Below are 13,409 nucleotides of genomic sequence, written 5' to 3'. Positions count from 1 at the left end.
TCTCGTGAACCTTTATATAACTGACAAAAGTAGGAAGAAAAGATTTTCAATAGTTTTACTGACCAACTTAATTGTATTTTGTAAATAAACACAAATTTAGAATTTGATGGCTGCAACACACTCAACAAAAGTTGGGAGAGTTAAAATAAGATTGAAAAGTGCACAGAATATTCAAGTAACACCGGTTTGGAAGACTCCACATTAAGCAGGCTAATTGGTAGCAGGTGAGGTATCATGACTGGGTATAAAAGTAGCGTCCATCAAAGGCTCAGTCTTTGCAAGCAACGATGGGCTGTGGCTCACCCCTTTGTGCCAAAATTCATGAGAGAATTGTTAGTCAATTCAAAAGGAACATTTCCCAATGCAAGATTGCAGTGAATTTAAGTCTTTCAACATCTACAGTACATAATATTGTGAAAAGATTCAGAGAATTCAGAGACATCTCAGTGCGTAAAGGGCAAGGTCGGAAACCACTGTTGAATGCTCGTGATCTTCGAGCCCTCAGGTGGCACTGCCTAAGAAACCGTCATGCTACTGTGACAATTATAGCCACCTGGGCTCAGGAATACTTCAGAAAACCATTGTCACTTAACACAGTCCATCGCTGCATCCAGAAATGCAACTTGAAACTGTATTATGCAAGGAGGAAGCCATACATCAACTCTATGCAGAAACAGCGGCGAGTTCTCTGGGCCCGAGCTCATCTCAGATGGACCGAAAGACTCTGGAACCATGTGCTGTGGTCAGATGAGTCCACATTTTAGCTAGTTTTCAGAAAAAATGGGCGTCGAGTTCTCCGTACCAAAGATCAAAACAACCATCCTGATTGTTATCAGCGAAAGGTGAAAAAGCCAGCATCTGTGATGGTATGGGGGTGCATCAGTGCCCACGGCATGGGTGAGTTGCATGTATGTGAAGGTACCATTGACTCTGAGGCGTATATTAGGATTTTAGAGAGACGTATGTTGCCATCAAGGCGATGTCTCTTCCCACGACATCCATGCTTATTTCAGCAGGACAATGTCAGACTACATTCTGCACAGGCTACAACAGCGTGGCTTTGTAGACACAGAGTGCGTGTGCTTGACTGGCCTGCTGCCAGTCCAGATCTATCTCCTATTAAAAATGTATGGTACATCATGAAGAGGAGAATCAGACAACGGAGACCACAGACTGTTGAGCAGCTGAAGTCTTATATCAAGCAAGAATGGATAAAATTTCCAATTGCAAATCTTCTACAATTAGTATCCTTAGTTCTAAAATGATTAAAAAGTGTTATTAAAAGGAAAGGTGATGTAACACAATGGTAAACGTGTTCTGTCCCAACTTTTGTTGAGTGTGTTGCAGCCATCAAATTCTAAATTTGCGTATGTTTACAAAATACAATTAAGTTGGGCAGTAAAACTATTGAAAATCTTTTCTTTGTACTTTTGTCAGTTAAATAAAGGTTCATGTGAATTAACATATCACAGAATTTTGTTTTTATTGCATTTTGGAAAATATCCAAATTTTTCTGGAAATGGGGTTGTAATTATACCTTTCCCTTGCCAATCCCTCCAGAGAAAAAGGGGACTTATCAATACACAAATTTGGATTCATCCAGATACTCGAGGCTTCATTCAAATATGGATTAAATTTAAATCATCTGGCTATCTTATTCCAGAACAAATGCATATGCGATATAATTGGATAAGACCTTGCCTCAGGAGGTTTTCTGTTTTTTAGACAAACATTGTAGTGGAGGAATGGGGGGAAGAGCAGAATACTCAATATGATACCAAGGAGGCGCTCTCTCCGGAGGGAGAGACCAATGTGATAAATGCTTAAGAGTAAAGGCACAGTAATAGTATATTAACTTTGGCAAACCTAAACTCCCCGCTTTCAACTGGCAATTGTAATTTGTTAAAGTATAAGCATGGGTGTTTACCATTCCAAATAAAAGCCTTAATTATTTTATCAAATTGCTTAAATATGTTAATGGGATTTGAACTGGTAATGATTGGAACAGATTATTAACCTTTGGAATGCTATTCATCTTCAAGGCATTTACTTTTCCCGACATTGACAAATGCAATGATGACTATCTGTCTAAATCACATGAAACTTTCTGTAATAATGGATCAAAATTTACCTTTACTAAATCCTTCAGTTGAGGGGGAAAGTTAATACCTAAATATCGTATACCCTTCTTTGGCCAGGGTAAAAAGCAGATGCAGGGTAATATGCAGTCCAGGGTAGTGCTTCCGATTTTGTCCAATTAACCTTATAACCTGAGAATCTAGAGTAAGACTTGATAATGTTAAAAAGAAATGGCACCGACTGACTAGGGTCCAACACAAATAATAAATATCCTCCGCATAAAGCATCAGTTTATGAACCTGTCCTCCCACAGATATCCCTATAAAGTTCTCATTCTCTCTGATAGCTGCTGCCAGGGGCTCCAAAGCCAGACAGAACAGTAGTGGAGCTAGCTCCTCCACATAGCATTTTAAAAATTCCACTGTAAATCCATCTGGGCCAAGAGCTTTCACAGTAGGTAAGGTCTTCATCACTGTTATAGTTTCTTCCAATGTTATAGTGGAATCAAGGTATTGTTGTTGTTTTGTCAACTTAGGTAACCCTAATGGCTTCAGAAAGTTATCAATTTCTTCCTCATTAGAGTTGGAGGTTGATGTACATAGGTCCTTATAAAACTCTTGGAATGTGTCATTAATATCTTAACTGTTGTCAAAGTATCCCCTGTTGCTGACCTAATAGCTGGGATGATAGATATTGATTGTCTCTGCTTTATACACCTTGCCAGCTTCCTCCCCGATTCAAATTGCCTTTGTCTTGCCCTGAAAAGCCAAAATTCTACTTTCTGGGATAATATTAAATTGTAATGATATTTCAGCCGTGTTAGTTCTCTCAAATCTTTGGATGACATCCGTTGCTTCAATTTTGTCTCAATCTCTTTGATTTTATTTTCTAACTTTGTAATTTTCTGATTATTCTGTTTTTTAATATAAGAAGTATGTTGAATAGTATATCCCCTCAAAACTGCCTTCAGGGCTTCCCAGTCAGTCCCTGCTGAGGAGGCCGTAGGTGTATTTATCTCTAAATACTCCTTGACTTGTTGTCTCATAGCTTGCCTAACTATTGAATCTTGTAACAAGGATGAGTTAAATCTCCATCTACAAGAATGCATTCTCTTATACTGAGGTATTGTCTCTAGACAAACCCAACCATGATCTGATATTATTACATTCCTTGACTTCTCTAGTGCCTTTAACACAATCCAGCCCAAGATCTTAAGGCACAAACTAACGGAGATGGGAGTAGACTCTCACATGGTGGATTGGATAGTGGACTACTTGACAGATAGACCTCAGTATGTGCGGTTGGGAGACTGTAGGTCTGACACAGTGGTCAGCAGCACAGGGGCGCCGCAGGGAACCGTACTCTCTCCGGTCCTGTTCACCCTGTACACATCAGACTTCCAATATAACTCGGAGTCCTGCCATGTGCAGAAGTTCGCTGATGACACGGCCATAGTGGGGTGTGTCAGGAATGGACAGGAGGAGGAGTATAGGAAACTGATACAGGACTTTGTGATATGGTGCAACTCAAACTACCTGCGTCTCAATATCACCAAGACCAAGGAGATGGTGGTGGACTTTAGGAGATCTAGGCCTCATATGGAGCCAGTGATCATTAATGGAGAATGTGTGGAGCAGGTTAAGACCTACAAGTATCTGGGAGTACAGTTAGATGAGAAGCTAGACTGGACTGCCAACACAGATGCCTTGTGCAGGAAGGCACAGAGTCGACTGTACTTCCTAAGAAGGTTGGCATCATTCAATGTCTGTAGTGAGATGCTGAAGATGTTCTATAGGTCAGTTGTGGAGAGCGCCCTCTTCTTTGTGGTGGCGTGTTGGGGAGGAAGCATTAAGAAGAGGGATGCCTCATGTCTTAATAAGCTGGTAAGGAAGGTGGGCTCTGTCATGGGCAAAGTACTGGAGGGTTTAACATCGGTAGCTGAGCGAAGGGCGCTGAGTAGGCTACAGTCAATTATGGATAACTCTGAACATCCTCTACATAGCACCATCCAGAGACAGAGAAGCAGTTTCAGTGACAGGTTACTATCGATGCAATGCTCCTCAGACAGGATGAAGAGGTCAATACTCCCCAATGCCATTAGGCTTTACAATTCTACCGCCAGGACTTAAGAACTTTTTAAAAGCTATTATTAATGCTTTTTGAGATAGTGATTTAGATGCATATCATATTTTTTACTGAGTTAAGTATTGTATGTAATTAGTTTTGCTACAACAAGTGTATGGGACATTGGAAAAAAAAAAGTTGAATTTCCCCATGGGGATGAATAAAGTATCTATCTATCTATCTATCTATCTATCTATCTATCTATCTATCTATCTATCTATCTATCTATCTATCTATCTATCTATCTATCTATCTATCTATCTATCTATATTACCAATTGCACATTGAGACACAGACTGAATAAGTGACTTGGATATAAGGAAGAAATAAATCCTCGTGTATGTCTTATGAACAGCAGAAAAAAAATGTGTAATCCCTCCCATTGGGATTCATAAGATGCCAAACATCCACAAGCCCGAGGGCATTACACATTTTTTGCACCATCACAGTGAGTTTTGAGGTTCTATATGACAACATCTTACTACAGTCGATGATTGGAATCTATTCATTCATTCAGGTGCCTTGCTGTTTGGCGTGGGCGATCATGTCTCTCCATCCATCATGATCCCTGACCCTCCAAATTATAGTTGTTGCCTCCCCTGTTTCTAACCGTGATGTTATTCCATCTCTCATTTTCATTCTGTGTCTGCCTCTGCTTCTTTTTTCTTCCAGCTTTCCCATTGTAACTAAATGTTCTAACTCTCTCTTCATATGATGTGTCCAAAGAATTTTGATTGCTGTTTTCAGATATTTTTAAGTAATGTACGTTTTGTTTTTGTTCTCTTTGGATCCATTACCAAATTAAAATCTCCCCCGAGTATGATATCATAAGCTCCAATAGAATGTAACTTTCCTTGAAGATCAACAAAAAATCCTTCATCTTCTGTATTATGTGCATATATGTTTGCTAAAATAATATGTTGCTTCTGTACTTCTGACAAAATAATAAGAATTCTCCCTGCTTCATCTTTGATCTGTTTCTCACATCTAAACTGCAACTACCTATTGATAAGTGTTATAACGCTCCTGCTCTTAGTTGACACTGCACTAAGAAACATGATCTGTAAAACCTCCCCAGTAGCTTTACAGGTTCCTTTGTTGATAAATGTGTTTCCTGTAGAAATACCACATCCCATTTTTGTCTCCTAAGCTTATTCATTACTTTTCTCCTTTTTATAGGATTCTCAGTCCGTTAACATTCCATGTGGTGAAACATATGTTATCTGAATTAAGAGAAGTCATAGTTAGGACAATCAAACAAATAAACTACAATATTTTGACACTGACTCATAAACCTCTTTTTAAACTGAAAAGTAACAAAATGGTGCGTAAAACTCTCCTGCATGCAACAGTGGCCAAAGAACATGGCCAGACGTCCTTTCCACAAAGAATTATGGTCCATGAAATGCCCAGACCAGTTTTAACTGCTCAGAAACAATGCCGGTGCAATTTTACAGTCAACATAGCACACTTAACAGTATGTCAGCCCTAGTGAGATTAAGGTAGCTTCAGTACAATACAATCCGGCAAGATTTAAAAAAAACAAACACAACCCAACTCGCATCTTGCTCAACTTAACTAGCGTAGTTAGAGTCCCCCATCTCCTCAATAAATTTTCTTGCTTTACGTGAGCACTCAAGAACCTTGAAACAGTGCTTAGTCTCTATTCTTAGCTTGGCTGGGTAAAGCAGCGCAAAGCTCACATTCTGCCCCCGAAGCATCTTCTTACATTATTTAAACTTCCCTCATTTTATTTGCGTGGGTCTGGAGAAGTCAGGGAAGATCATAAAATGATTGTTGTCCCAGGAAAATTTGCCCTTGACCCTTGCCGCTCGCAGCACAAAATCTCGATCCTTTGACCTAAGGAACCTTGTGATGATGGGCCGAGGCCTATCTCCGTTACTGGGTCTAGGGCCCAGCACTCTGTGTGCCTGTTCTATTTCAAACTTTTCCTCCCAATCGCCGACAAGCTCCAAGACTAGTTTATCCATGCATGCGATGATATCCTGCCCCTCTTTTCCCTCTGGAATGCCGATGAATTGGAGATTGTTGTGCCGATTACGGTTTTCCATGTCCTCTAGTTTATCTGTTAGCTGGTCAATAACCGCTTTGGTAGCCAATGGGTTGGCTTCTCGTTCCCTCGCTGCCACCTATAGATAGTCAACCCGCTTCTCGACATCTATGAGGCTGGTTATCAGTGATGACAGCTTTGACTCTACTAACAATATGGATGGGCATATATCTTCAAGGCCTACTAGGTCGTCCGAGATTGTTTTCAAAGTCGCATATATGTCAGCGAAGTCAAGACTCGCCTCTTGTTGGTCTCCCTCAGACGATGGTCCTCTGCCATTTTGATCAGAGGCCATCTGCCCGGAGCACTGCGACCTCAAATGCCTCTTAATATCTCCAGAAGCCTTTGTTTTATGTTGTTTTGACATCTTACACAGACAGTAACACTTTAGAGCTGCAACAGTGATAAAATTAAACGTCGATTGTTTACTCCAGCATTTTGTGTGTATTGCTTTGATTTCCAACAGCTGCAGATTTTCTCTCTTGTTTCCAAAGTGATATGGCCACAGGGGTACTCTACACAGGCTGTTTAACCCCTTCCCCCTTCCTGACTGTCACCCTGTTTCCAGTGCCTGCATCTTGGGTGTAACTACCTCTTTATATGTCCTATCTATCAGCCCCTCAGCCTCCCGAATGATCCCGAGTTCATCCAGTTCCAGCTCCAACTCCTTAATGCGGATTGTTAGAAGCTGCCATTGGATGCACTTCTCGCAGGTATGGTTGTCAGGGACACAGGTCCCCCTGCCCTCCTCATCCTGCAAAAGGTGCATTCAATTATCTTGCCTGACATTTCTACTGTTACACTGAAAAAATGTAAAGAAGCGGTAATAAAATACCTCACCCTACAGCTTTTTAAACCTCTGACTGAAGCCTCTCCTCACTGAAGCCTCAAAAAGATAAAGCCTCATAATCTCCACTCTTAACTCTGTCGACTCCAATGATGACTGCATTATTTTAACTTGTTCTTGCTAATCGGTCCAGAACGCTGATTGGCCACGGCTCAAAGCTCCAAAACTACTGTGAGTCACATCCTTTTGCACTTGATCAGCAAGCCCGAGTGAATTATGTCTTCTCAGGCTTCTGATCACTCAGATTGTGTACTGTTCAAAGCAAAATTAAGTAAAATAAAATTTATGGAAGTTAATTGAAGACCAAATCTTCTGTTGTAGATCATGAAGCCCATTACAGAGCTCGATATGGGTTGTTTCCAGCTGTTCTCCTGGTCTGTACATCGGTGCTTGTTTTCATTGTGCGATTAGTGTATGGTGAGTATTTGTGTTCTGGTAAACCTCCATCCTTATCCAACGTGAGTGTGTGATATATGGTTAATTTGTGCACAGTGTGATCTCCGAGTTGGCATTTGGACAATCCAGTTTGGACATTAGTGGCAGATAAATATTAGACAGGAAGAACTTCCATGTTGTTCTCCTGCCCAATGGTATCTTTAACACCACTTAGTGGGGTAGGTGATGGGCCTTGCCCAAATGGCTCATTCATCAGGTCAGGGAGCATTGAGTGAGTACTTCCCTAGATGAGAGGTTTAGATGGGGTGGAGTTTGTTAGGTGTGTTCAGGAAGGTTTCTTGACACAATGTGTAGATAAGTCTACAAGAGGAGAGGCTGGACTTGATCTGATATTGGGAAATGAACCTGGTCAGATGTCAGGTCTCTCAGTGGGAGAGCATTTTGCAGATAGTGATTACAGTTCTATTTCTTTAACCATAGCATTGGAGAGGGTTAGGAGCAGACAAGTTAGGAAAATGTTTAATTGGAGTAAGGGGAAATATGAAGCAATTAGGCAGGAACTTGGAAGTAAATATTGGGAGCAGCTGTTCTCAGGGAAATGAAAAGCAGAAATGTGGCAAATGCTCAGGGGATATTTGTGTGGCATTTTTTATAGATAGCTTTCTATGAGACAGGGAAAGGATGATAGGGTACAGGAACCGTGGTGTACAAAGGCTGTTGAAAATCTAGTCAAGAAGGAAAAAAAAAATTATGAAAGGCTCAAAAAACTAGGTAATGATAGGAATCTAGAAGATTATAAGGCTAGCAGGAAGGAGCATAAGAATGAAATTAGGAGAGCCAACAGGGGCCATCTGAAGGCCTTGGCAGACAGGATTAAGGAAAACCACAAGGCATTCTATGAGTATGTGAAGAGCAAGAGAATAAGATGTGAGAGAATAGGAGCAATCAAGTGTGACAGTGGAAAAGTGTGTATGGAACCGGAGGAGATAGCAGAGGTACTTAATGAATACTTTGCTTCAGTATTTCCTGCAGAAAAGGATCTTGGCAATTGTAGGGATGACTAGCAGTGGACTGAAAAGCTTGAGAATGTAGATATTTAGGATGTGCTGGAGCTTTTGGAAAGCATCAAGTTGGATAAGTCACTGGGATCAGATGTGATGTACTCCAGGCTATTTTGGGAAGCGAGGGAGGAGATTGCTGAGCCTCTGGCAATGATCTTTGCATCATCAATGAGGACAGGAGAGGCTCCAGAGGATTGGAGTGTTGCAGATGTTGTTCTCTTATTCAAGAAAGGGAGTAGGGTTAGCCCAGAAATTATAGGCCAATGAGTCTTATTTCAGTGGTTGATAATTTGATAGAAAAGATCCAGGGAGGCAGGATCTATGAATATTTGGAGAAGTATAATATGATTAGGAACAGTCAGCATGGCTTTGTCAAAGGCAAGTGATGCCTTATGAGCCTGATTGAATTTTTGAGGATGTGACTAAACACATTGATGAAGGTAGAGCTGCAGATGTAGTGTATATGGATTTTAGCAAGGATAAGGTACCCCATGCAAGGCTTATTGAGAAAGTAAGGAGGCATGGGATCTAAGGGGACATTGCTTTGTGGATTCAGAACTGGCTTGCCCACAGAAGGCAAAGAGTGGTTGTAGACGGGTCATATCCTGCATGGAGTTCGGTGACCAGTGGTGTGCCTCAGGGATCTGTTCTGGGACCCCTACTCTTTCTGATTTTTATAAATGACCTGGATGAGTAAGTGGAGGGTTGGGTTAGTAAATTTGCTGATGACACAAAGGTTGGGGGAGTTGTGGATAGTATGGAGGGCTGTCAATGGTTACAACGGGACATTGATAGGTTGCAAAACTGAGCTGAGAAGTGGCAGATGGAGTTCAACCCAGATAGATGTGAGATGGTTCATTTTGGTAGGTCAAATATGATGGCAGAATATAGTATTAATGGCAAGACTCTTGACAGAGTGGAGGTTCAGAGGGATCTTGGGGACCGAGTCCATAGGACACTCACAGCTGTAACACAGGTTGGCTGTGTGGTTAAGAAGGCATACAGTACATTGGACTTTATCAATTGTGGGATTGAGTTTAAAAGCTGAGAGGTAATGTTGCAGCAATATAGGACCCTGCTCAGACCCCACTTGGAGCACTGTGCTCATTTCTGGTTGCCTCACTACAGGAAGAATGTGGAAACCATAGAAAGGGTGCAGAGGGAATTTTCAAGGATTTTGCCTTTATTGGGGAGCATGCCTTATGAGAATAGGTTGAGTGAATTTGGCCTTTTTTCCTTGGAGCGACCGAGGATGAGAGGTGACCTGATAGAGATGTACAAGAGAGGCATAGATCATGTGGATAGTCAGAGGCTTTTCCCCAGGGCTGAAATAGCTAGCACGAGAGGACATAGTTTTAAGGTGCTTGGAAGTAGGTGCAGAGGAGATGTCAGGGTTAAGTTCTTTACGCAGAGAGTGGTGAGTGTGTGGAATGGGCTGCCGGCGGCGGCAGTGGAGGCGGAAACGATGGGGTCTTTTAAGGGACACCGGGATGGCTACATGGAGCTTAGAAAATAGAGGGCTGTGGGTAAAGTCTAGGTAGTTCTAAGGTAGGGACATGTTCGGCACAGCTTTTTGGACTGAACGGCCTGTAATGTGCTGTAGGTTTTCTGTGTTTCTATATTGTTCTCCTGCCCAATGGTATTTTTAACACCACTTAGTGGGGCAGGTGATAGGCCTTGCCCTGATGGCTCATTCATCAGGTCGGAGAGATTTACTGCCAATTCTCTGATCTCTGTCTCCCTCCAGCTTGTTCCTCTCCACTTCTCATGACACCTTGTTCAATGTACGAGTACAGGCTACCAGCGCAGTGAACATTGCCTCCCTGCTAGGAGGGTCTCATGTTTTAATATGTGTGCTTGTTCATGTTGACATTCTCATGCCCACAGGTTGAAGAGGCTTCTTCAATAGAGACCCCGCCCCCACTCACTAGGACAATGGCAGCAGGTCCACTGGAAGACAACCACCTCCCAATTCCACTCCAGTTCACATTATCCTGGTTGGTGCCATTCCTTCTGCACTGGTGACAAGGTCCAGGAGTTCCCCATCAAGCTTACACTGTGCAAAGCACTTCTCCCTGGGAGCTGCAGCATCTCCAAGACATGAAAGGAATTTCAACAGTTTTTTTCATTGCACTCAGCAGTAATTTATCCCAAATTAAACAAAGGATCCCAGGAAAAGATGGACTGAATTCAGAAGGCACATGGTAATGTGCAAGATTTATGGTGCACATCAGGGAAGAGAGTGAGCAAGAGCTGAAGACAAAGGAGAAAATTGGAATAAACTGGTTTCTTCAGGCTGGAAGACGTAACTGGTGGAATGTCCCGAATCCTTTCTTGGCCTTCAAGTATTTATTAATTAGTTGTTTATTGTCATATGTAGAGATACAGAAAAGGACTCAATGCCGTCCATGTATATAATTTCAAAACATTATACTAATGGAGGAGGGGGAGGAATGTAATGTGCCCAGTTTGGCAATGATGCAAAAATAGTTCACTCATGTTTATATATACACATCATATTTATATATACACACTGAGCAATGCATTTACAGTTAACTAAGCGAAGCAGACCATGATCAGGTAACTTTCCACAGAAAAAAATCTTTTCGCAGAGAGATGGCTTTTCACAGGAGCTCAATAGAGCCTTGATAATTAATAGAAATACGAACTGTTGAAAATTAAGGGTAAGGTGGACACCAGAACAGTATTAAATGCAATGTCCAGCATTGGCCAGTACACTTCCCATTCACCCACATCCCAGCACCCAACCTCCAGCTTGCTAGTCTGTTGCTTGTATTTACCCTTTTCAGCTTTGTTGCTCCCAGCCTCCCTGAGGCTTTGTTGCAAGAGAATATTGAACTTTTCATTAGAAGTAATAAAACTTTTGACAGCAAATCTGAATCTGAATCCCCAGAATCTGGACTTTTTCCCTCCGCTGACAATGAAGTGGGAGATGTGCCCGAGAATCATCTAAAACTCATTTCAAGCCCTACCATACGACTTAAGCATACTCTCTCTGAAATTAATGAAAATTTCTTGGCCATGACAAAAACAGTCATTAAAATACATACCACACCCATGGGATCCTAAGGATTTGCAGCTTAAATATAATGAATTAGGTCATGGTCTATTTGACACTTTCTGGAGCTTGTGGATGTTAGCAGAGCTTGTTCAGTCCTACAAGGAAGGATTTTGTCGGCTCCCAGATGTACCCACCGGGAGAGCTGCTCTGCGTAATTTGGAGGTTCGTGGGAAAGACTGCGTAACTTGCTCATTGCTGACTCCAAAATCTTTAGAATTAGAATCCGAATGAGGTTTACTGTCACTGATGTAAGACATGAAATTCGTTGTTTGTCGGTAGTAGTGTAGTCCAGGCATAGCAAATTACTTTAGATATTGAACATGACAGCACAGTGCAGGCCCCTTGGCCTGCAATTTGTGCCAAACTTTTAACCTACTCCAAGATCAATCTAGCACTTCCCTCCTGCAGTTTACTATCATACATGTGCTTATTTAAGAGTTTCTTAAGTGCCCCTTAAACAATAATCAATGATAGAAAGAAGCAGTGCAAAAGAGCATTAATGAGGCATGTTCATTTTCATGGACTGTTCAGAAATCAGATGGCAGAAGGGAGGATGATATTCCTAAAACGTTGAATATGGGACTTCAGGATCTTCTGCCTCCTTCCTGATGGTAGTAATGAGAAGAGGGCATGTCCCGGCTGGTATGGGTCCTTAATGATGGATGATTTTGAATTGTCACTTTTTGAAGATTTTCTCGATGGTGCAGAGTCTACAGCCCTCTACAACCTCTTCTAATCCTGTGCATTGCTGTCTCCATACCAGATGGCGATGCAGTCTGAAAGCCCTCCATACTACATCTGCAGAAACTTGCTAGAGTGTTTGGTAACATACCAGATCTTTACATCCTCCGAATGATGTATTGTGATTGAATTAATATGTTGGATCTCCTCTGAGAAGTTGTTGCCCACCAATTTCGGAGTTTGATCAATCTAATTCTGGTTGTACAGTGGTTCAATGAGTGGAGCCGCTGCCTCCCAGCTCCAATAGCTCTGATTCGATCCTGACTTCAGCTGCTGTCTGTGTGGAGTTTGCAATTTCCCCCTGTGACTGCGTAGGCTTCCCCTCAATCATCCAAATTTCTTCCATGTCCCAAAGATGAGTGAATTGAATTGACTTTATTACTTACATCCTTCACATACGAGGAGTAAAAATCTTTACACTGTATTACGTCTCCATCTAAATGTGCAATGTGCAATTTATAGTGATTTGTAAGAAGGAGTATGTAGAACAATACAGTCAATATAACATAGAAATACAATTGTATCACCATGAATTAATCAGTCTGATGGCCTGGCGGAAGAAGTTGTCCCGGAGCCTGTCGGTCGTGGCTTTTATGCTATGGTACCATTTCCCGGATGGTAACCGCTGGAACAGTTTGTGTTTGGGGTGACTCAGTCCCCAATGATCCTTCAGGCCCTTTTTACACACTTGTCCCTGTAAATGTCCGGAATAGTAGGAAGTTCACATCTTCAGATGCGCTGGGCTGTCTGCACCACTCTCTGCAGAGTCCTGTGATTGAGGGAGGTACAGTTCCCATACCAGGCAGTGATGCAGCCAGTCAAGATGCTCTCAGTTGTGCCCCTGTGGAAAGTTCTGAGGATTTGGGGACCCAAACCAAACTACTTCAACGGTCTGAGTTGAATGAGGCGCTGTTGTATTTTTTTTCACCACACAGCCTGTATGTACTGAACACTTGAGATCTTCGGTAATGTGTATGCTGAGGAATTTAAAGCTGTTCACCCTCTCAA

General features: G+C 41.9%; 1 protein-coding gene across 1 annotated transcript in view; it reads left to right on the top strand.

Moving 5' to 3' along the window:
• The window catches only part of LOC140718953 (hepatic and glial cell adhesion molecule-like), a 120,235-nt gene extending 107,316 nt beyond the window's left edge, over window positions 1-12,919 (top strand). Inside the window, exons 7-8 of the mRNA XM_073033248.1 lie at window positions 7,443-7,538; window positions 10,466-12,919. Of these exons, the coding sequence (XP_072889349.1) occupies window positions 7,443-7,538; window positions 10,466-10,470 (101 nt within the window). The 3' untranslated portion in view covers window positions 10,471-12,919. The remainder of the gene's footprint in view (window positions 1-7,442; window positions 7,539-10,465) is intronic.
• The last annotated feature ends 490 nt before the right edge of the window (window positions 12,920-13,409 follow it).

Source organism: Hemitrygon akajei, chromosome 2, assembly GCF_048418815.1.
Source record: "Hemitrygon akajei chromosome 2, sHemAka1.3, whole genome shotgun sequence".
Classification (NCBI taxonomy): domain Eukaryota; kingdom Metazoa; phylum Chordata; class Chondrichthyes; order Myliobatiformes; family Dasyatidae; genus Hemitrygon; species Hemitrygon akajei.
Note: the sequence above shows the minus strand (reverse complement) of the source record. Positions and strands in the feature narration are given on the sequence as shown.